The sequence below is a fragment of the Puntigrus tetrazona genome, unplaced genomic scaffold (assembly GCF_018831695.1).
Source record: "Puntigrus tetrazona isolate hp1 unplaced genomic scaffold, ASM1883169v1 S000000846, whole genome shotgun sequence".
Taxonomy (NCBI): Eukaryota; Metazoa; Chordata; class Actinopteri; order Cypriniformes; family Cyprinidae; genus Puntigrus; species Puntigrus tetrazona.
The window spans coordinates 542,501-567,676 of record NW_025048446.1 but is presented as its reverse complement, the minus strand read 5'-3'; the positions used below and the strand labels follow the sequence as shown (position 1 = coordinate 567,676).

At 36.7% G+C, this 25,176-nt stretch overlaps 2 protein-coding genes across 4 annotated transcripts in view; both read right to left on the bottom strand.

Annotated features, from left to right (window-relative positions):
* Positions 1–13,593, bottom strand: part of LOC122335697 (potassium/sodium hyperpolarization-activated cyclic nucleotide-gated channel 2-like) — a 58,026-nt gene extending 44,433 nt beyond the window's left edge. Inside the window, exons 1-3 of one of the 3 annotated variants that reach the window (XM_043233546.1) lie at positions 12,985–13,593; positions 9,838–10,794; positions 7,095–7,518 (exon numbers count right to left, since the gene is read on the bottom strand). In XM_043233546.1, the coding sequence (XP_043089481.1) occupies positions 7,095–7,518; positions 9,838–10,760 (1,347 nt within the window). In that variant the 5' untranslated portion in view covers positions 10,761–10,794; positions 12,985–13,593. Of the gene's footprint in view, positions 1–7,094; positions 7,519–9,837; positions 12,075–12,984 lie in introns of those variants that run through there. The other 2 variants (XM_043233545.1, XM_043233547.1) reach the window with 2 other exon arrangements.
* Positions 13,594–17,034: 3,441 nt separating this feature from the next.
* rnf126 (ring finger protein 126) overlaps positions 17,035–25,176 on the bottom strand; it is a 9,254-nt gene continuing 1,112 nt past the window's right edge. Inside the window, exons 2-9 of the mRNA XM_043233506.1 lie at positions 22,932–22,990; positions 22,599–22,656; positions 22,080–22,315; positions 21,548–21,616; positions 21,393–21,462; positions 21,143–21,236; positions 20,096–20,211; positions 17,035–18,708 (exon numbers count right to left, since the gene is read on the bottom strand). Coding sequence (XP_043089441.1) covers positions 18,556–18,708; positions 20,096–20,211; positions 21,143–21,236; positions 21,393–21,462; positions 21,548–21,616; positions 22,080–22,315; positions 22,599–22,656; positions 22,932–22,990 — 855 coding nt within the window. The 3' untranslated portion in view covers positions 17,035–18,555. The remainder of the gene's footprint in view (positions 18,709–20,095; positions 20,212–21,142; positions 21,237–21,392; positions 21,463–21,547; positions 21,617–22,079; positions 22,316–22,598; positions 22,657–22,931; positions 22,991–25,176) is intronic.

The following is a 25,176-nucleotide window of genomic DNA, read 5'->3' as shown; positions in this document are numbered from 1 at the left end:
GTATATATAACGTTTTCTGTTTAAATATGTAGCAGCACAGTCGTTTTCTAATACTGATAATTAAATAGAAATGTTTCTTGGGCAGCAAATCAGAATATTAGAATGATTTCTGAAGGATCATGTGACACAGTTATTATGATGAAAATTCAGATTTGAACGCAGCAATAAATTACATTTTTAACATATATTCACCTACAAACACTTCTGTTAAATTGCAATAATATTCACCTTTTTTGTGATTTTTACTGCATTTTAGAGCACATAAAAACGCTTCAAATTCCTAACGATTTTAAACTGTATTCATTTATCACAGAGAAGCCGGTTTTACTTCAGCTTGTTTGTGTTTCTCTCCCTGTACTTTGTGCAACATTGTGCCTTTGCTTTGTCTGGGATTCAGACGATGATTTGTTCGTTCGCTCCGTCTAACTCAATTTCCTGAGCCGGCTCCCAGCGCAAACGCTAACTAAGAGATTCGCTCCCATTTGGATCTGGTATCTGGTTTCCGTGAGGACAGCTGGGATTTGCTGGAGCGCAGAGGAGCTTTACTTCCTGTGGAGCAGGATCCAGAACTCAGTCCTTCCTGCTGCACCGCATCAAGTACACCAGATATCAACAAGCTGATCCTCCTGGCTTTCGAAAGATTGTTAAATCGATTCTTTAATTTGCCAAAGACGCATTAAATTAGTCGGCGAAGACGCTTCTAATGTAAGTTTTATTTTAAATAAATGCTTGAACTTTTTACTCAGGGTCCTGAACAAAAAGGTGATAATCGGTGATAATCATAAATGTTTCTCGAGCAGAAAATGTGCGTGTTGGAATGATTTCTGAAGGATCATGTGACACTGAAGACTGGACTGAAGTCTCGATCAGAGCAATATATTATAATTTAATATATAACACAACCCCAATTCCAGAAATGTTGGGCCGTTCTTTATATCTGTATAAAATGAAAACTAAACACGAGGCAATAATATACTTACAGTAAAACACAGAGAACGTAACAAATGTTTAAACGGAGAAATTGTACACTTTTATCCACTAAATGAACTTTAAATTTGGCGCTCTCAAAAAAAGTTGGCATGGGGCAACAAAGGGCTGAAAAAGCAAGACGCTTTGGAAAGATTCAGCTGGGAGAACGTCTAGCAAATCAATTAATCAGAAAAACTGTAAACACATTTACGGTTCAACACCGTAAATTTTACTGTATAAAACTGTAATGTAAAGCGGTAAATTCATCAACCCACACTGCGATTAAACTGTTTTGCACCTTTAACATACTGACAACCACCGTAATAAAACCTGAATATTTTAGCAAAATACTTTCAGATGTGGATCGTCACATAGTCAGTTCTGGGAATATCAGTTTACAGTTTTTTTTTGTAAATTTTACATCGATTTGTTCTAATTACTTCTAAAAACTGTGCAATTAACAACATTTTACTGTAAAATTACCATTCATTTTGTTTATTCCCTGTATATAGTATGGGAATTTAACCTATTAACATTTTTTTTCTCATAGCATTTTTACAGGATTTTACCGTTAAAATTAAACTCATTTTCTTCAAATAATGGCAAATCGCAAAGGCTTTGCAAATCTCGTCATCTACAGCGCATAACGTCATCAAAAGATTGAGAAAAGCGAGTATGGCACAAGGCTGAAGACGTTTGTTTGACGCCCGTCAAGTTGTAAAATTTTACTGTATTTGCAATAAATGCAGGCTGGTGAGCAAAAGACACTTCTTTTTTAAAAAAGCATGCATTGTCTGGCATTTTAACGTCTGTATGTTTCTTTAAAACTATAAAACCGAATCAAACTGCAGATGGTCATTGTACAAACCTCTACAGACCGGTCTAAACGAGCAGCTCTTGGGCTTCTTTCATTTCGAGCCATATATTAATCCATTGTGTGTCTTTACCCTCTTCACAGCACAAAGTGACTCCGGTTGGTTTGGCATCACAACAAATCTATTCTAAATGCTTATTGATGCAACAAATGTTTTTCTGTTTGAACTTATCTGACTCAAAAATCTCAGTGTATTAAGCGGCTCTTCCAGGTGAAGGAAAAGAGCGCTCTGAATGCATAATTATAAGGATAATATAATTACAGTAGAGCTCTGTGGCGCACCGCTGAATTAGACATCTAATCAACACTGAACCTTCATTTACAAGCACACGGGATGGCAAAAAAACGTGCATATTAAAGACGTATTAAATGCAAAATAATAATAATATGAAAAACACGCATTTGTATGACTTTGTACCGTAAGAAATGTCGAGAAATTTATACTTTTATTAATCAAGGATGCATTCAGTTAACCGTAAGTGACAGCAGAAAGATTTATAACTTTGAATGAATTATTATTTTTGTAAATAGGTTTGATGACACTAAAATGACACACTTCGCTACGAAGACATTTACATTTAGAACAACATCATTAATTAAATATAGGCATGTTAATTTGTGCATATACTAATAAATTTTAAGTCATTACTTTTTGAGTATGAATTGACATTAGTATTATGTTATAATTATAATTCGTATTATTATGTATAAGTACTAATTAGAAATGAACAATAATACATTTGTGTAAATTAATTACAAATTGTTGTTCATTATTGATTTATGATACCAGGTACATTAACTAATGCTGGTTAAGTAAACCTAACTGTGAAGTGTTCCTAAAAAATAATATAAAATAAAAAGAAATATATATATATATATATATATATATATATATATATATATATAATACATACAAAAGCAGCGTCAGTGCTGTCAAAAGATTAATTGCAATTAAAGTTTTACTTTATATATGTGTGTGCTGCATATATTTATTATGTATATATAAATGCACACACAAGCTTGTATATATTTAAGAAAAAAATTACATTTTAAATATATTTTATATTATTATAATAACAGTTATATGAATATAAATGTATACATGTAAATATTTAAAAATAAATTAATTTTTTAATGTCATTACTTGTTATTAATCATTTGACAGCATATATATATATATATATATATATATATATATATATATATATATATATATATATATATATATATATATATATATATATATATATATATATGACCTTAAAAACTCCCACAAATAATAATTTCCACTTTTTCTTTAGACTGACCTGAAGAACCTGCAATAATCTCACGCTATTGAGCCCTGTTTATAGGCACTTCTCGCTGAAATAGGTAAAAAGAAAACATTTGTACATTCAGGCAGAGCTGAAGCATCTAGATAACGCGTTTTCTAAGAGCAGGTCATTTGCAGGAACGGCGCGCTTTATGTTTGTAGATCGCGTCGGGTCGCGCGCTGAATGCTAACGCCGTGTCTCACCTTCGCTGAGCTTTCCTACACGGGCCCGACAGAAAGTTAACAAGCCAGGTCTCTGTACAGCATTGCTCTAATTGCATGCTGCAGACAAATGACCAATCACAACCTCATAATTATGCAAAGCAGCCGCTCCTGGCTGCACCGCCGGCCCACCCCGTCCACCCATTGATAAAAGACGTTCCTTCGGTGCTACAGACCTGGAGCTTATTCTGTTCGATCTGGAGGGAGTCATTGATGAACAACGGGAGCTCGGTTTAAGTCGTGTTTGTGTTTATTTTCCGGGTCAAATAAAATGCATCACCGCTGGGAACGTTTAAACTCACATCAGTGGTAATCCCGAATAACCCAAGGCGGAAGTGGGGTTTTTTTGTTGTTGTTTTTTTTCTTTTAGCCAATTATCATACTGGAAGCATAATAAGTGTTAATTAAATAAATCGTTAAGGGATTTAAACGGCACTGAGGAGTCAGTGTTAATTACGACCAACTATTTGTCTTGAAACAAATTCATTTACGGGTTGAGATCTTTATTTTGTGACAGCTCCTATTACGGTTCGGTGATATAGCTGAACAAATATACATCTTAATGTTTCTTAATGAGAGCATTTTTTTACTAAATGAACACCGGGGGAAATTACACTTAATCGTTTGTACATATGTGCAACAGCGATAATGTATTTACCTACATACGCTACCGTTCGGAGTCTGTAAGAATTTGTTATGTTACTCGCACCAAAGCTGAATTTATTTAATAATACTGAAATAAAATAGATTAAAAGAAAACAGGAGAAGCAGCTATTTTCTGAATTATATATTTTTTTCATTTCAAATAACCAGTTTCTACTGTAATATATTTTAAAATGTAATTTATTCCTGTGATGTAATGCTGGATTTTCAGCAGTCTTCAGTGTCACATGATCATTCAGAAACCATTTATTATTATTATTATTATTATTGTTGAAGCGCAGTTGTGCTGCTTAATGTTTTTTCTTTTGTGAAAACCATTATGCATTTAATTTTTTCAGGATGCTTTGATGCATTTTTACAATTTAACGCATTTTTGCTGTATAAAAATATATATTATTCACTCCAACTTTTGCATTTAAAAAATAATAATAATAATTTTAAAACAAAAATGACACGCACAAAGACTGCGGACAGCGATGACGGTCTTAAATCAATTCACAAAACTTTAGACATGAAAAAAAATGGACTTCTACCAAATCAAAAGCCATTTTTGCGACTGATGAAATGCCTAAAATGTTCATTCACTTCCTCAGAAGAGACTTTACATTTTAAATGCATCTGCAAAATCGACTTTAAGCGGGACAAATGTTGCTTGATTACATATTGTCAGCAAAACCATCACAGAAGTCATATACATCAACTTCTTTTCTGAATGTGGTGATGCCCAGAGCAGTGATTCAGAAACTCACTGACTGACAGGGACTTTGACACGGAGCTTTAATTAGAGACAAAAGTGTGACTGAACTGTTTGAAAGAGCCGTCAGAACTCGGCTCGAGTCTGTCTGGACTTTGACGAGACAAGCGTCAACACGTTTCTGATCGATTAATCAGTGTTAAAGTCCCCATCTGCTCTCTGCGCCCATAGGAGAGAAAAAAAAGCAGGAACAAAAATTTCTGTAATATCAACTGTTTTTCCCAGACAACAACAAGATTACATCAGGTTTAACGAGAGGCTTCCGCATCTCAGATATTGATCCTCAGAAAAAGAGCCCAATCTCAGATTCGGAGAAGGGATTTCAGTGTCTCAAACTGAGAAAGTACAAAATATTGTTTTGCATAAACGTATTTCTCCAAAGGCTCTTTAGGAGAAAATCCTGGACAAAGCTAAGCCGTTCATATTTTGGTTTTGGGAGTCCCCAACAACAGGTTGACACGCAAGGTCAAAAAAGCACCTTCATTTTCTTACAATACGCATATATTTTTGCCAAACTTTGCGTGACCTGTCATTTCATATAAAGCATTTGTTTGTTAAAAAGCGACACCTAGTGGCAAAGAATTAATTTGCGTTTTCATTCAGACCGATGTGAAAATCAAGTTTGCACGGCGGCAGATTTTGATTCGATTTTTTATTTTTACAAATGCTTTGCCCTACAGTTAATCTCTTATCTGTAGCTTCCCGATTCCTAAACCCCACCCCCGTGTTTAAACCCCGCCCCTGCCGGCTCAGATTCATCCGTTGCACGTCAAAATACAGAAGAAGAGATGTGTCGCTATTACCGACTCATCATCACTATATACCTCCACTAAAGGTATAAAAGAGCGCTGTCTGAGTGGTTTTGGCCCGGCGGGCCCTTGGTTCACCGCTGCCAACCTGGGACCGGCACATCTCTGCACCCTTCAAGTCCTCTATTTCTATTAAGTACGTCTATTTGCGTCTACCAGGAGACTGAGCTTCGTACTTCATTCAGATATTGCACAGAGCATGCAGAGTTCACGGCAGGGTCGACGCCGATGCCGTTTTCTACTTAAACTACATTAGTTAAAACACGGACTAGCCTTTTTGTAGAGCAAATATTCAGTATCTTGTACTTGTACTAGATAAATATCTTGTATTTTTAACTACAGAAGGCATTTTTTGCCAAATAAGAAAAAAACGTATGCTTTGGTAAATCTTGGTAAATTAATATAAACACAAATATCTCGTGAAATGAAACATGCAATATTATAAGATTAGGTCGAATTGTGAAATAAACCATTTAAATTCATAATTGTAACAAATGCTGACTGCTATCATTTCGGTTTTTATATATAAATAATGATACATATTTAATTTTATTTCACTTGGGTCGTAACTATATTTTTTTGCCATAATTATGACTTTTTATCTCAGCTTTGATTATTAATGTCATAAATTCTTTACGTTATTATTTAGAGTTTTTATGTCAGAATTAAGCGTTTGTATTTTCTGATTATAGATTTTTATCTCATAAAGGACCCAAACCTTATTTTTGTGTCAAAACTATGACTTTTTCTTATCTTATCTTTTTCTATGTACTGTTTCGTGTCATAATTACGGCTTTTATCTAATTACGACTTATTATGTTATGACTTTTGATGAGAGTTTTTATCTCGCGATTACGACTAATGATCATTTAGACTTATTTTTTTTTAGAATCTTAATTCACTTTTTATCTCATAATTTAGTCAAGTCAAAATCAGGACTTTTTATAGAATTTTTCTGATCTCATAGTCATGACTTTTTATCTCCGTTTTGACTATTAATGACGTAAATTACTTTTACATCGTTATTTAGACTTTTTATGTCAGAATTAAGAGTTTGCATCTTTATATCTCATAATGGCTTAAACCTTGTTTTTTGTAAAAATTATAAATATCTCAATTTTCACTAGTTATGTCACAATGACTTTAACGTCATCATTTGGGCATTTTGTGCTTTGTGTCATAATTATGCCTTTTATCTCATTATGACTTTGAGTTTTCATCTCGCGATTATGACTAATGATCATTTAGACTTATTTTTTTTAGAATCTTAATTTACTTTTTATCTCACAATTTAGATCTGGCTGCTTTAAGTCAAAATTAGGGCTTTTTATATTATTTTTCTGACTCATCTCATAGTCGTGACGTCTTATCTCATAATGTTGACGTCTCTCTATCTCATACTTATAATGGTGATTTGATTTTGGGGCGTCGTGGAAACGGGGTTCCAGATTTGATACACATGTGAGACCGCGGTGGTGTTTGTAGACGTACCTCTTCCCACTGGTGGATGTAGCGGATAAGCCGAGAGAGACGCAGCAGCCTCAGCAAGCTCAGGATTTTAGTGAAGCGCACAATCCTTAGCGCCCGTGCCGTCTTATACACCTCCGAGTCTATGCCCTTCTCCACGATCAGGAAGATATAATCCACCGGAATGGACGAGACAAAGTCCACAATAAACCAGGTCTTCAGGTACTTCTTCTTGATGGTCTTGGGGTCCAGGATGATGTCAGAATTGTCCTCGATGATGATGCCCGTGCGGAAGTTGAGCACCAGGTCCATGAGGAAGAAGGTGTCTGAGACCACGTTGAAGATGATCCACGGCGTGGTCGTCTCGTCTTTGAAGAAGGTGATGCCGACGGGAATGATGATCAGGTTGCCCACCATGAAAAGAAGCATGGTGAAATCCCAGTAAAACCTGCAGGAGAGAAAGAAAAGTCACCTTTACGGCGTTTTCAGTGAGGTTTATGGGATTTTACTACTGCACATTTGTTCTTATTTGTATATTTACGAAGGCTATTACATTATTTGTTTAACAACGACAATATAAATCCAATATAAATTTACATTTTGCATACGTCATATAATGCATAAACCATTTGCTATCCAAGAGGAAGACATTACTCCAGAAATCTCTAAAAGACAGCTATAAGCATATATTCATTTACATTTTTGGACTTTACATTAGAAATGCATTAACTAATCAATGAGCAACGCATTTAGTATCCATTAAACTTTAAATAAGCCAACAAATATGCAATTTTTTACAAATATTTGATGACTATTACAAATCAAACTAATATAATTCATTAGAAATTAATTTAACGACTACAGGATGAACATTCATTAGTAAGTATGCCGTTTATATCTATAATATTAGATTTTAGATGCAAACAATTCAAGCTTTTGAAACAAGGAGACTTTTTAAAGCATCGCACAAACATTTAAAGACATGTCATGACATGCATTTTCAAGATTCTCATGACCTACATTTTAGAATTCATGCTGCCCTCGAGTGCTTTTGTTCGAGACATGAATGAAAATTAACGAGTCAATTAAACCGCCGTCTAAAAATTAGGAAAAATTCTGCATAACGTATAGCAAAAAGCAGGCGTCTCCAGTATTTCCAGCGGGGAAAGAACGCAAATGTCCCAGTTTATTCTGATTATGCTATTTAAATGCATACAAAAAATTATCTAATAGCTCAGACCAGAGCCCAATGTGAACATTTCCGATGTGAATGTAATTTTTTTTAATAAGGATAATTATTGCAGCGTGCACATCACCCACATGAGGTATATTAATCGGGGTTTGCTTTGAAAACATTAGCATTACAAAGATGCATGCAACAATGCTTTGCAGTCTGCTGTAGAGAATGCTTTATGTTGACCTTGTAAAAAGGGCAAGAGTGCCTTAAACCTCAAAAGACCCCTGATATTTGAGAGTCTCGCACGGCCGTGACTGGTGCAAGTCAATTCCTGAGGGTCTGAAATAAAGGTCTGCGCGGAGCGGATGTGATCCGTTTCCACGTGGTGCTCGCACACGTGTGCAACTCAAGGTCACAGCGGCGCGCGCTAAGGTGCATGCTGACTCATAACTGGAGACTGATGCAACTCGTACACAATGGCAGCTTCTTTTCGCAAGGTTCGCACAGCTGATCGGCTCTAAGAGGAGCCGAGGGTCTTTGATGCGTCGAGATGGCTTTGAACGGAGTGGGAGTATTGAAATAAATATGCATGGCTTACAGGTTTTCTGGTGCAAAATGACACGGAGGGGAGCACGTCAATGCACAGCTTGGCTAAACGCAGAAATCGCATGCACGTTTCCCCCATCGACAATATTTGTTTGTTATCCGATGAAATGGCGACGTCAAAAAAAAAAAAAAAAAAAAATGGAAATGAAATGCCACGAGCACTGCAGCATTCGATCATCTGCATAAATGACAGATGCAACCTGATGCGTGAACCCCGAGCAATGCAAAGAGTCAAGTAGTTTTCATAGCATGCAAAACAATTGGGAGTCCAGACCGACTGTGGAGCTGAAACGATGTTCCTCACCGACAGAAACATCGTGCTTGACAGCATGGCCATCTGTAGAGCAACACTTGACTGAAAGTTTGGCACACCTTAATTGTATTCATTGAGAATCATTCTTCAGCATTTTACAAACCGTGTGACACGTGCAATATAGGGCTATCACAGAATGGATGCGATTATCTCAAAATATAATTCAGCATGATGTCTGCTGGCCAAATGCGCTGACGTGCTTCGGTGTATTTGGTCTCACGTTGTTATTTAGTCAGGTAGAAATACATCTAACTCAGCATGGAGGAAAAAGCTTAGGTGCCACAATGTGTACGCACCAAAAAAATTGCTTTTTTAACCATACAGCCTGCGTACATATTTTTATGAGAGGATAAATACGTGCTGTGTGTGCATTTTAATTGCTTTAGGTGGTCAAAAGTGTGAGGGCATTTATTAAAAATGCATCACAAATGAGCCAAATCAAACTACCGATCAACAGGTTTGGAATTCAAAAGTACGGGGCCGTTATTAAAATGCTTTATTAATGCTAAGAAGACATCCGTTGCTATAATAGCAGCTGGACATAAACAAAACCTAACGGTGCAAGATCTCCAAACTAAATTTGGTTTAGATGCACGATTAAAAATAAATAAATCACACTTTTCATTTTGGTCCACGGATGCCAAAGTTTCCCCAAGCAGTCGCTCCGTTACCTGAAGTCGCTGTAGGGGTGAATGATCCAGTTGCCGGCCGATTTGACGCGCTCCTGCTCCTTCTCCACCGCCTTCTGGCTCCCGTACATGCGCAGGGAGAATTTATTGACCCCGGGCTGCAACATGCTGCTGAACTGCCGCTGCATGAAGCTCGCCTGGCTGCCCCGCGTCTCGCCGTCCTCCTGCGCTCCATCCTCGGATTTGAGGAACGTGACCGAGTTGCGGGGCTGCTGCGCGCCGTGGATGGACGACGAGGCTTTCCTGCTGGGGGCGTTGGAAAAGGACACTTTGGAATCCTTCTTCTCCGGGACGCCGGGGTTCGAGGCGTCCTGCCCCTGCGTGCTGGCCGCGTCCACGCTGGTCGTTGAGTTGCACGCCGCCCGCTTGCTCCCGTCGGTTTTGGACATGATGGACCGGAGGCTCCCGGTGCCGGAGTCCCGCCTGCACTCCCCGTTCTTGTTGCATTTCATGCTGGAAAGCGGTGCTGAGGGATTGCCGTCGCTCTCGGCAGCATTACAAGCCTCTACCGTCACGGTGGCCACTACGGTAGACGCTTTGCTTTTGCCTCCTCCTCCTCCGCCCTTAACGGTGTCGTGGCGACCCGCAGGAGCAGCATCAGCATCACCCAGGCGCGCATCGGTGGAAGTGGAGCTCCTGGACGCTCCTCCTCCCGGTGCGCAGCTCTTAATCTGCACGCTGCTCCCTCCTCCTGCTCTCCTCAGACGCGGATGCTGAAACTTGGAGTCCTCCTCCGCGTCGTCTGTCTCCTCCGCGACGACGTGATTGGGTTTGAGGTTCGAGCCCGCGGCGTCCGAGTTGGACTCCAGGCAACTCTTGGCGCAGTGGTACGCCGGCGCGCTCTTATGGGCCGCTTTCTTCGTCATGGCAACATCCGAACCGGGAGAGAGCTCATTCCGGTCCATGTCATTCACCGGATCAGATTTGGCCTGTAATTATCTTTGCGGGAAACCAATCAGCAGGGATGATGGGTGAGAGAGAGAGAGAAAGAGAGAGAGAGAGAGAGAGAAAGAGAGACCTACGTGATTTCTTTGCCAACAAAATGAAACAGCTCTTAGTTTATTAACTGTTTGTTGGGTCACTCCGTGAGTGCGTTTAATGTTGCAGTAAATACCTGTTTTTGTCATTCTAGCAAATAAGCAGTCGTTTCGAGCTAAATTAATAAACAATAACAGGCTTATTAATAGTAGTTATTCGGCTGATCCAGGCCTTGTGTTCAAGGTCATGGGGTTTTTAAACCCTTAAGAGAATCCAGTTCTGATACAACAATGTTCGTGATAATTCAGTACTGAAAATAAAATAAAAACTAAAATAAAGGGTGCAGAATGAACTTTCTACACTCAGAAAAAAGGTACAAAAGCTGTCTCCAGGGCGGTATCTTTTGAAAAGCTACTAAATGTACCATTTAGGGACTACTTTGCACACTTTATGTATCGATGTGTTCGTGTGAGCTACTAATACGGGCTTATTGTGGCAAATAATGTAAGGTTTTCAAAGCTAGGTCTCGGTGGACAGCTTTTGTACCTTTTTGTCTGACAGTGTAACATTACGCAACCGCGCGCTATTTAGCAATAAAAGGGTCGGCATATCAGTCAGTGTTTTTAATAACATAATTCGAGCAGATGGCATCCATATATTGAAAAAGATGAAATTTGGAGAACAAGACAAAAAAAAAATACAAACATTAGAAAATAAAAGCTAACGCGTTGTTTTTGCTACACGCGCTTAACAGCACGATGAAACTAGAGCCACGTAAATTATTCATGCGTATAAAAAAAGCACGTTTCGTTCTGCTCATCTGTCGTCTTCGCAGTCCCACTGACTTAAGAAGTGATCGATCGAGTCTGTTGTGTCTGTGCGGAAATCTATAAACGGCTGAGGTCGCGCGCGCAAACAGACGGCTGGAATATTTGTAGTTACTACTGTCGCATAAACAGTCTGGCACTTTTTTTGCGCGTGTCTAAAACTGCAGCTGTCGTCATGGCGTTATGATGTCATAACACCGGAGGACGCGCTCGGTGACGGTGAGCAGAGCGCGCTCCGCCCCCTACCGGCGCACCGGCGCGACTACAGCAGCTCCGGTCGACCGCCGGGGTCACGCCGCTTTAAACACCTGTTGAACGCGTTCGGGAGCCCCGGAGAGCAAACACACCTGCCATCAGAAGATCGCCGTGCAGTGATCGTATATGTCCGAATGTTCTCAAAATCGTAATCTTCAGAAGTGTTTTATATCGAACGCTTTCTCGAAAATGAAAAAGGTACAAAATCTGTCAATAGGGCATTATCTTTTCAAAAGGTACACAATATGTGCACAATTTAGATACTAATGCGTGCATTCAAGATACTAAGTAGTGTGTGTGTGTGTGAAATATATATATATATATATATATATATATATATATATATATATATATATATATATATATATATATATAAAGAAATTCATGAGATTAGACATTTAGATGTCAGCTGAAATGTCATGAAAGAAAAAAAACTAAGACCAGACTTTTACAATATATTATTAAGATGTGTTAATATTTTGTAAATATTAAAAAGTATAACTTTTAGTGCCATTTTACTAATGTTAAGCTAAAAGCACATTTTATTTAAAAAAATGATATAATTGTACATTTAAATCTAACTGAAACTGAAATAAATGTTGATGCGAAATGACTTCATATAGTATAAATGAATCAAGTTAATACCAAGTTAAATTAAATTATCATTTAAAGTACCATTTAATTTCAGTTTTCATTTTAATTAACTATAACCTTGGTTCCGAAGAGCATGATGTGCTTCACCGGAAGCAGAAAAAAATTTATTTTTGCATAATCATAAATATTTCCTCATTTTTTAAATGGTTTAAACGGGGGGGAATGATCCCAGATTTACAAGCAAGCATCAGAACCCCCTGACGTGACAGCAGACATATGCATGACATGAACGTGGATTAAACACGAGAGAAAGCCGATCGTTTGCTCTCCACCACTTCCACAAGCAGAAAGCACCTTCCTGAGCCCATCACCTCCAAAAAGCAAGTCATCTTCCTCCTTGAATATCATTGATGCCGACCTACAGCAGCAGACTGCAGTCATTAAGAAGGAAGTCCGGCAGACTGTCGGATCTTACCTTGTGTCGCCTGACGCTGATGTGTGACAGAGTGAACAGCAGCCCGGAGCAATGACATTGAAAGGTTGTCTCAACCCGGCGGAGGGAGAGAGGAAGGTGGGACGCCGCGTCCCTTCACTGATGGAGCGCTTGACCTCTGGAGGTCACCGGGGTCGCCATGCTCCCAGCCGCACGCTCTGCTTCCCACTTGGGAAGTGTTTAACCTGAGCAGCTCCGGATCAATCTCTCTCTCTCTCTCTCTCTTTCTCTGCAGAACTGAATGCCGGCACTCACTTCCTGGTATGACACATTTAAGGATGATGCTTTGGGCTTCATTTGCATAAAAGGCAAAGTTCCAAGAAAGCGGGAGATCTGGGGATCGATCTTGGAAGCTGTTCGGATTCGGGAGATCAACAGGATTCCCGTGGTTTTCACTGACGGACTCCGGATATCCGAAGCATTACTGGATAAGGATTTTATTCAAATAATTTTGCATGCATCGCATCTAAGAGACTTTAATTTATTGCTGAGCGTAACGAGAAAAGCTCATTCACTAGCATTTATCCTGATATCCCAGGTTTTTCCGTGGCTGAGGGAATTCTGTATCACACACTAAACTGGGATTAATAGAAAAAAATTGCAAGATGAAAAAAAAAAAGATTGCCTTGGCAACTAACTGAAATAGTTTATTATTGCAAATCAGACCAAAAATTGTTTAAAACTATAACGACATTAACAACAACAACGTTAGGAAAATTATATTTTATACTAAGTGATACTGAAAATAAAATTAAACCTTAAAATATAATAATAAAGATTAATTATCGTTCGTTTAGTAGTTTAATTGTATTAATATTTGTGACAGAAATCATACATAAACATTACATAGCTTAAAGAAAATGTTGCCTTGGCAACGAAGCAAAATATGTTGCTAAAATTAATTAAACAAAGGCTACTCGATGGATTTTTGAAATGCAAATAAAGCTAAAAAGTAACAATTACAAAAAACTACTATTAAAATGAATTATGAAAATACAAGATTAAAAATTTAAGATAGAAATTGTGCTGTCAACTAATTAAAATTTGTTTAGGTTGGAGCAGTAAAACTGAAATTAAAATAAAATCTAACAAAAAGCATAACAAAATAAAAAAAAAACCAACATTAATATGAAAATCTAAAAATCTGATGTAATTACAAATGTTGCTTTGGCAACCAACTTTACTTCAATTTCTAAAACTAAAAACATTTGCAAAAGATATAATTCAAATAAAAACTGAAAAGATAAAAATAAAAGTCAGTTCAAACCATAAATATAACCCAAATTCTGGAAATGTTGGGCCTTTTTTTTTTAAATTTGAATACAATAAACTAAAAGACTTTTAAATCACATGAGCCAATGTTTTATTCACAAGAGAATATAGCTAGCATAACAAATATTATAACTAAGAAATTGTATAATTTTATGCACAAAATGAGCTTGTTTCAAATTTGATGCCTGCTACGAGTCTTAAAATAGTTAAAATAGTTTACCATGGTACACATCTCGTCTCCTTTTCAAAACAGTTTGAAGAGATCTTGGCATCAAGGTTATGAGTTTTAATGTTGAAATTTAGCCCCATTCTTGCCTGCTACAGGTCTTTTCAGCTCCTGAAGAGCTCGTGGCCATCTTTAACGCATTTTTCATTTAATAATGCAAATGTTCTCCATCGGTGAAAGATCTGGACTGCAGCGGGCCGATTCAACACCGGACTCTTCTACTATACAGCCGTGACGTTCTAACAGCTGCAGCAGGTGGTTTTGTATCTTGCTGAAAAACACGTCATCTGGAGGGGAGCATATGTTGCTCTAAAACCTTTACATGCCTTCGATCAACCATAGCGTCTTCCAAAACACGCGAGCTGCTCACGTTTACGTAACACCATACCATCATGGATTTGAACCGAACGCAGATAACGCGCCGTCTCCCGCCGTCTCCCTCCTCTTTAGCTCGGAAGACACAGCATACGTAATTTCCATCAAAACGACCATAGAACTCTTTTCCACTTTGAAACGGTTCATTTTAAGCGATCCCACTTCTCCGTCACGTTCCTTTTTGCATGATAGAGCTTTAGTCGGCATCTGCAGATGACTCGGTGGATTGTGTTTACCGACAGTGGTTTCTGGAAGTATTCCTGAGCCCATATAGCAATGTCAAAGATACAATGATGCCCATCGGTCACGTAGAGAGCCTAAATCAGTCAAGATCGGTCACGTAGCGTCTCTTCGGCCTTATCCCGTACACACAGCGATTTCTCCAGTTTCTCTGAATCTTTTATAACGTCATGCACTGTAGATGATTAGATTCGCAAAGCCTTCGCAATCCGATGGTGAGGCGACGTTCCTTACTTAATATCTTTCACAGATTGGAGAGCCTCTGCCCGTCTTTACTTCAGAGACTCTGGCTTTCTAAGACCTCACTTTTATGTTGCACACCTGACGTCGATTAATTTAATTAGCTGCTAGACGTTCTCCCAGCTGAATCTTTTCAAAATCAATAGCTTTTTCTGCTCTTTGTCGCCCCCATGCCAACTTTTTGTTGAGACCCGTAGCAGAATTTGCTCATTTAGTGGATAGAAGTGTAAAATTGCAGTTTTAAACATTACATCTTTGTTCTATTGCGAATCAAGTATCTTTTCGTTTTTGTTTCATTCAATTTTTTTGGAATTCAGGTTGTAGTCTAATATACAAATCATACGAAAATAGCACTCAAGATGTATTTGTTCAGTGCATACTCGATACTTAAATCAACATTTAGCGCCCAATCATCAAGAGGTTTCGCGGGAATGTGTTTTAGCCAAGCGCAGCGCATCGGCCCTTTTAAAATTAAAGCTGCTTTATTAGCGTTGGTGGTTTCATGAAGAACCTTTAAACATCACGAAATCTTTCGGTTCCACAAAAGAAGCAGCTCACTGACCAACTCGGGTCGAAATGGCCTTACGCGGTCGTTTTGGTGGTCTCGTAGAAGACTAAAAGCACACTGCAGGAGGGCAGAGAGAGAGAGAGAGATCTCGGTCTAAAAACGCACAGCAGGTCAGCACAGGGACTGCTTGAGCTGTTTATGGCCAACAATAAATTCACTTCAAAACGAGTTTGCAGCAACAGGCCGGTCGCTCCTGCAGATAATCACAATTAGCAGCCGCTAATGGAGTCTGGCCGGAGATCAGACACACATCTGCGGCGCACAACTCAGCACTTCATGCAAACAAAGCTGCTTCTGAAGCTCTGCAGAGTCGCGCCGATCATTCAGTCCTATCTGAACACAAGCAGCACAACGTTTCATCAATGCCATTTAAGATTCAGCTCGTGGCGTGTATTATATCATAACAGACAGTTAACCCGCCACCGGTGAGTTTAAAAATGCAGCAGCAAATCAACAACAATGAATAAATAACGTCTCCTTAATTGCTGCTTGAGAAATTATTATACACTACATTATACAATTAAGTTTTGATTGCATAGTGATAAACAACAAAATGCCTATTTAAAAAAATAAATAAATGCGTATCAGCATTGCCATTTATGTACATTTACAAAAAAAAAAAGGTAATCAATAAGATAAACAAATTAATTTCTAACTTTCAAATAAGCAAAATGGCCATTTTAAAATGTATAATGCAAAAAACAAAAATATGAAAAAACAACTCATTTCTAATTTAAAGTACTATTATGAATATTTAAAGGAGGAATAATAAATACTAAGAATATAAACAAAAACATTTTGTACATTAATTTGCATTAGTTAAAAATAGTTAATGTTACTGAAATAAAATATACAAAAATTTCAGTTAGATTAGTATTAATAAAAAAATACTAGATATATAAATTCATTTATTTTAAATAGTTAAATAACTTAACTATAAAACATTTTTAATTTTTTTAGTTTAAGTACTGACCTTTGAAAGTGTGTATTAGAGTATAAAGAATAGGAACAAACACAGAAACTTTGGTGTTAGTGTTTGTGATCTGTGGAGACAAATTAGTTTTTATGAAACATTTCATCATCAGCAGTGATACATACATTCATTAATTCATTTGTTCTTCTCCTTTATTATGATTTACAAAAACAAACCATTTAACTTAAAATAAGTTAAAAAAAAAAGTTGCCTTGAACTGAAAGTCACTGAATATGTGTGGCAGACCGAGAGAAAGACAACTGAACGCGAGGAGATTTAAAAATATTAATAAAAAAAAAAAAAAAAAAAAAAAAAAAAGAGTAAGAGAAAGCAAGAGAGCTCTTATCACGTTCTCGGCCGTGTGCCGTTTGGATAAAAGCCCAAAAAAATAGAGAAAATATATTTCTCTCCTGATTTTTAAGGACGATGCTAAATGTAGAAAATCATATCAAATGTTGCCAAGAAAAAAAAAAAAAAAAACATTCACGCTTTTCTGTTTGTTCAATGTTCTAATCATCCTCGCAAAAAAAAAAAAAAAAAAAAAAAAATACTGTGCAAATAAATATTAGGAGAGAAACCTGCACTCAGTGTTTTCCTCAGTCACAGATGTTCTTGGATCGCTTGGCTTTTCACAATATGACGCAGCTCTTATTTTATTTTATTCAATAAATATGTTTCATATATATGGGTGAATCACAAAAAAACACATCCAGGTTTTATTAAACCCCAACGACAAAAAAAAAAAAAAAAAAAAAAAAGTATTGTATTTAATGACAATGAAGCATTTATTTACAAGATTCAGATGATTCTCATTACTGTAATGTAGTATTACAATATAAAATACTGTAATGACTTATCAAATTAAAAGGCGGTGCAACTAACAAAATAATCTATGAAATATGATTTAATTCTTTTTCATATTACTGTAATGAGAAAGTGACGTAAAATTTCTAAATCGTATTCAAAAGTTCTCGGTGGTTCTAAAACGGGCTTAATACGCATTTCTCTTTTCTTCTGATCTTGGGGTGAGGCGTGACCTTGAGCGGTTTTGCGAGATTCACCCATACTCACGTTCACATATCAGCCGCTTTTAATCAGTAAAATAAAAACCGAAGGATAAAAAAAAAAACTAAAGGTTGTATCTGACCGCGCGCGTCCCTCTGCAGAGACACAAAGTCTGCTTCTAAAAATGCAGTTCAGCTCTGTGCGTCCGTCATCGCGCAGCTCGTAACATCCTCTTCCTCCGTCTCTCTTTTCCTCAGCACTTTCTCCTCACGCTTTCTGCTGATTAAAAGAAGGTCACGCGGACAGGTGCCGCCCGCCGTGTGCGCCCGAACCTTGAGGAATGAAGTTCAGCGGTTTAAAAAAAAAAAAAAAAAAAAAAGCAAGTAAAGGCTGTCTGAAGCGGTGGGAGAGTGTATTGTTCTCTCTCCGGGGAGGAGGAGGGGGTTTGGCGTGCTCTCAGCGCTGTCTGTCTGTCTGTCTGTCTGTGTGTGTGTGTTAGTAGTGATGGGCAGGTTCAGCGCCGGCTCCACCGTGTCACCCATCGGTCTCTGGTGGAGGGAAGGAGTGTGTGTCCGGCTGAGATGATGATGATGATGATGCTGCTGCTGCTGCTGCTGCTGATGTGTAGATGTGTTTGGGGTGCGAGCTGAGCTCTTACGAGTTATTGGTGGCATTCTCGTTGCTCGGAGAGCTGGAGGAGGAAGAGGAGGAGGACGAGGGGGTGAAGTTCATGCCTGATAGGCCGGGCGGATCCGTGGCTGTGTTCTGCCCGCTCAAACTCTTCCTGCACACCGGACATGTGTCATGCTGGGAAACACACAGAGAAAGCATGTAACGCCGTTCTTTTCGACTTAATACACAAATGATGATATATGATTTCTGTGAAGAAAAGAAAAAATTAAAAACTTGATAATATATAATAAAAAAAACTGATAATACTGATAACAAAAATAATATCCTGAGCAGCATTTCACAATGATTTCTGAACTGTGTTATTTTACTATTGTGCAGTTTATATTAATATTTTAAATATAATTATTATATTACCTTTAAATTTTAGTTTTGTTGTTTTCGTCATGTTCAAAATAACCTTTTTATATTTATATTTTTCATTTACTTATATTTAGTTATTTTTCTAAAGTAAAACTAAAATGAAAAATGATAAGTAAAAATAAATATATAAATAATAATAATTAAAAAAATAAAATAATAATAATATATATATATATATATATATATATATATATATATATATATATATATATATATATATATATATATATATATATTTTTTTTTTTTTTTTTTTAATGCTCTTAGTTTAAGTTTTAATTAATTTCATTGTCAGGGTCATGTGACAACGAAGAACAATGATGCCTTACATCACAGGACTACGTTACATTTTAACATAAATAGAAAACAGTTTGACAATATTAGTGTTGTATTGTATTTTTGATCAAGAAAGTCCTGAGCATACGTTTTGTCTCTTTATATCTTAATATGTGGGAATTCATTGTTAAGTTTTATCATGGCATACTGCACAAATATCTTCAATGCAAAAACAAATAAAAATATATTAATTTAATAGATTTAATTAAATATTTCAATGCAGAAAATATTGTACGTTTTGAAACAGCAGCAAATATTAATCAGTGTCTGCGATGGATTTTAGGTCATACCGTGATAATGCAAATAATTGATATTATAAAAAGTTAGATAATAGATGATAATAATAATAATAATTATAATATAAAAAGCTATAATATTAACTTTTGAATAGTTACAAAAAATGAGCATTCACTAACTTCAGCTCTTTATTCCCATCCTGTTCATTTTCTTGTCATCAAGTTAAATGAACAAAGTTAGAAAAGTCTGAGTTCGACGAGAGCATATTTCCGAAAGCCTGCCGCATTACTTCTACAGAAGTCCTTTTTAATTGCAACATGCATATTCATTTAAAAAAGTAACAGAGTTTAAAGGTGCCACGAACCCAAACACATCAGCGGCAGTTATTAGCACAAAATCAATTTGAAAACTCCTGCCTTTCTGTACAGAACCACGAACCATGAAATGAATGTCACAAACTACAAATTGAAATGGACTTTATCTGGATCGCTCATTAACGACCGAATATGCACCGTCCAAACTTGTAAATGTTCTGAGTTTAGATGAAATGAACCAGAAGAGAAGCAGCACCTGCTCGAGCCAGGGAACTACACAGTCGTTATGAAAGAGATGATTGCAGGGAAGTTGCCTAACGTTCTCCCCTGCGCTGTAGTCTTCTTTACAGACAGGACACTCTAGACCGGCACCTGAACCACAAAAAGCACACACACACACACACACACACACACACACACACATCAGAAACATCAGGAAGCATCAACATCCCACACCAAACTTATGTCCTGCTGATACTAGTTATTGAGAACGTGAAAATATACACTGCATGTTTTTCAAATGGACCAATCTGTAAGTGTGCCATTCGTTGTAGTATCGTTTAGGTGTTATTTCATCCATTCAAAAAAAAAATTTGAGGTCAGTAAGATTTCTCATGCTTTCGACTCTTCTGACTGTTTTCTATGTGAATATATGATAAAATGTAACTTATTCCTGTGATAACAAAGCTGAATTTCCTGCATCATTTCAAAAAGTCCTTCAGAAATCATTCTAATATGCTGATTCAAACATTTATTATTTCGGTGGAATCCTAATGCACTTTATTTTTCAGGATTCTTCTTAGAAAAGAAAACCTTTACTTGAAATAAAAAATCCATACCGTCATTTTCGATCGATTTAATGCATCCTTGAATAAAATTTAACGACCCTATACTTTTGAACGGCAGTATGTGTATCTATACACACTCTGTGTGTGTGTGTGTGTGTGTGTGTGTATTTACATATATTACACACTTTCATCATCCATCTTATTGCAAAAGAATTATTTTGCTCACAAAAAGAGAACTCTGCCCAGAACAGGTCTAAAATGCGCACTAGAATCTTTTACAAAAGCAGCGTTTTGACGGCTGCAGCGATGACTCTTTTAAAAGTGGATGCATTTAGAGACGCAGCACTTCAGAGAGGGTTTCACCACGCGGGACAATTAGAAAGCTAAAGCTCCTCCCGCTGTCAGCGTACTGTGAGGAATCTCAACATTCAGCCCGTTTGATGCTCCGCTGCTAAAACATGAAACAGATCAACTGATGCAGTGTGTGGTCGTGTGTCAGACGTCCGTCTTCTTACCCACGTGTTCCTGTGTTATCTGGACTGTAGGGAGACTCTTAATCTTCTCTTTGTCTGCCGGAGGTGGACCCGTATTTTCAAACTGATTTAATAACTACAAAGCGACAACCGGGACAAAAAAAGAGAGTAAGTGATTATATTGTCTTTTTTTTTTTTAAATGCACCGTTATGCTTGCAATGGCAACACGGGGGCTCTGTAGAGTTTCCTATTTCTTGTGGTTATAAGAAAAAGCAATAAGCCACTTGAGACCTGTGTTATGATGGCATCTAATCCATTGGCACCCCATGCATAGTCCATTGGGTTTGAGTGCAGCATTCCCCTGTGGAACAGCAGTTTAAAGTCCACCGGTCAGCTGTGGTTTATCATAGACTGGGAGTGACGTAAAGACAGAAAATCTGACTCACCAAGGCCCCATCGCCATGTTTGGCATAGCTGTCGGAGCAATAATTCCATTAACTAACTGCTGAATGATTCTGTGAAAACAAAACAAATAACAACATTTTATTACCACCCTTACTCCTGGCAACACTCTGATAAAAAATACTTTTTATTAATGTATAGCAGAGATGCCCAAACCAGGATCTGTACTCACTATATATATATATATATATATATATATATATATATATATATATATATATACACATTTTTGAACTGAAAAAAACTTGAATTTGCTTAAAAATATTCTAAATATTTTTATTATTAATATTTAAAATGTAAGCATATCAATATAATTTAGCTGTATATAATGAAATATATATTTAATAGTTTTTTGTTTAATTGTTATTCATTATCTTGACACTTTTAGACCTGGAAATCGTATTTCTGATTACTTTCCGATTTCAGATCACTGTTCAATAAATAACGAAAATTTGAAAAAAGATTTGAGACGGACTGAAGAAATCTGCGGTACAGTGCCATCTGCTGAACTCTTACCCTTCTAAAGTGGGTACCCCCTCATGCCGCACTCCTTGCCTCCGGGGAACGTGTCGTCCCCGTGGCTGTCGGGCCCCGTAGCGCTGTCGCGAGGCCATTTCCCGCTCTCTGCGGTTCTCTGCATCGCGGTTGTCTTCCGCTGGCAGACCGGCTCTGAAGTCGAAGCCCTCATCAAAGATCCCCAGAGCAAACTGGCCGTAACCGTGCGGGAACGTAAACAAGTGCTGGTCCACATTCTGTCGGGCGAGAGGTAAAGCTTTCAAGAGTGCTTTCACACGCGTGTGATATTCTTAATGTGGCGTCTGTGGGAGAACATTTATGATTTGCACGCTTGCCATCTATTAACCATACTCAAAATCTGTATGCTGCCCTGGACAAGAGCGTCCGTTAAATGCATATTGTCAAAGTTTGCGATGAGGGCCAGAGATCATAGTCTTCACTCAATATATATGGACCAAGAACGCCAAGCAAACTCGGCGGCCAAAAGCAATTACAGAGATACAGTGGATGACAGCTCACCTCAAACGAGGGCCGGTTCTGATCGTTAGAGGATGTGGATGTGGACCCGTTCTCTGAACTTGAAATAAAAGAGAAAAAGAAAAATTAAATCAATTAAAAACAAGGAAGCTGGAAACTGAATCCATGGTGGAAAAGAATGAATCTTCACATTATTATATGCTTTTATAAATCATTCACGGTGTTTAGAGCTGAACTGTCTTCCTCTGGTTGAGGAAAATCAATGGAGCAAACAGATTTCCTGATGTGAAAACCCATCAAGAGAAACAAGTTTTGGCAAACAATTTAATATTTGATTTTTCTGTCCAGATCCGCAGCAGCAGGTCAGTACTTTACCTTCCCTCTTCAGGCAACTCCTCGATGAAGCCGGACTCACACCGTGGACAGATGTAATCCTGAAAACACAGGTCACAACTGTACATTAACACCCACTGAATCTACTGACAAACCGTATTTACAGCACAACGCTGGCGTCCAACTGGGAAAAAAAGTACTCAAATTACTGAAGCTAAAACTGAAAAAAATACACAGAAATCTAGAATAAATAGAAATGACTTTTATTTATTAATTTAATAAGCGTAATAGTGAATAAAGTGTTAATTTCTAAAAAAAACCTAATAAATACAAATAAATGAATAAAAATCTAGAATAAATAGAAATGACTTTTATTTATTAAATTAATAAGTGTAATAGTGAATAAAGTGTTTATTACTTCTAAAAAAACAAATACAAATAAATGAATAGATATCTACAATAAATAGATATTTTATTTATTAAATTAATAAGCGTAACAGTGAATAAAGTGTTTATTTCTAAAAAGAACAAATAAATACAAATAAATGAATAAAAACTACAATAAATAGATATTACTTTTATTCATTAAATTAATAAGCGTAATGGTGAATAAAATGTTTATTATTTCTAAAAAATAAAAAAAATTAATAAATGCAATGTGCATTTTTTTTTATGCATTCAATCAGATTTTAGTCAAAAAAACTATAGCTGCTTTATAACCATCAAAGTTGATTAACAAAGATCAACTGAGAAAGTAATTTTGGCATACTCCATGCATCATAAATGATTAAAAAATTCTGATTAGCAGATCGATAATTCAAGTAAAATAAGAAACAGAAAAAAACGCATTTTGAGTTTCATGACTAGCAACAACAAGAATGCATGCGGTAATATCAATCGTTACACGTCACAATGTTATCTAGTTTTTGATTTAGGAGACCATGATGACAGACGGGTAGAACTCATCTGTCATTAAAAAGTCAAATATGAAAACCAGTTTTCACGACTGGTTTGTTTTGTGATCTAAACATTAAAAGAAAGCAGATGCGGAAGAACCTGACTGATCTGTCTTCGCAGCACTGTGACATCTGGCTGTCATTCATAAAGCCCTACACATCCTCTGGGTTAGGATACGAACGATTTCGCTACAAATAAACACGTTGTGCATTTAACACTTTCACAAACGAATTATGCTGCAGATTCTGTCTGGTCCTGCATCATGACCTCCGGCTGACCCGCAGCGCTCTGTCCTGTTTGGGCTCTTTCTAGAGGCCCCGCACAATGACAGCAGGATAATAACGCCACAGAATGATGAAGAGACAAGCAAAAGAGCTTTGTGACTCCGTCCATTCTCTTCCCTGTTCCCCTCTCAAACCTCATACAAGGAGCAGCATGTGCGGAAAGATCTCCGGCCTCGTTCTTCCTGACAGATAGTGTGTGTGAAACTATGACAGTGAATTAAGGCGGTTTTACAAATGACATCTCCGACCGTACTAGCTTCATTTATTATGAGTGTCAGCAGAAAGTTGTAGAGCCAGAGTGTGTGACTTTCATTAAAAACGAACAAAAAACACTAGACACGCCAGCGCTGTTTTAATAGAATTGAGACACTATTACAGTTTTTATTCATACTACAAAATATTTGATAATGTCCATTTTCATATATACATAGTTTTTATTCATTTTAGTATGCATTGTCCTGGCAACTAACTGAAAAATATATGGCTCATTTTTTATATATATTTATATATATATATATATATATATATATATATATATTAAAAAATGTTTATATATATATATATATATATATATATAATAATAATAATATATAATATAATATATAAATACAATATATAAATATAATAATTAAAAATATATATATATATATATATATATTTTTTTTTTTATTATTTATATATATATATATATATATATATATATATATATATATATATATATATATATAAACATTAGAATTCATGTTTCATTTTAAACATTTGATAACCTTAATCTAATGTTACACACAATAATTTCTCAAATTAATCAGCTGACGTTACAAACGTTCTTCAGTTACAGCCAAGAAATTTGACCTACATGAATCAAACCAGATACTAAAACCACATGAAACACAGATCAATAGAATTAGACCAACTTATACATCAACTTGGCTAGATGTATGAAAACAGATCGACGGCCACCTATTTAATCAGACATCAAAATCTAATCGGTTCGTTATCAAAGATCACAAGATCAATTTAACACTACTTATAATTATTAGATATTA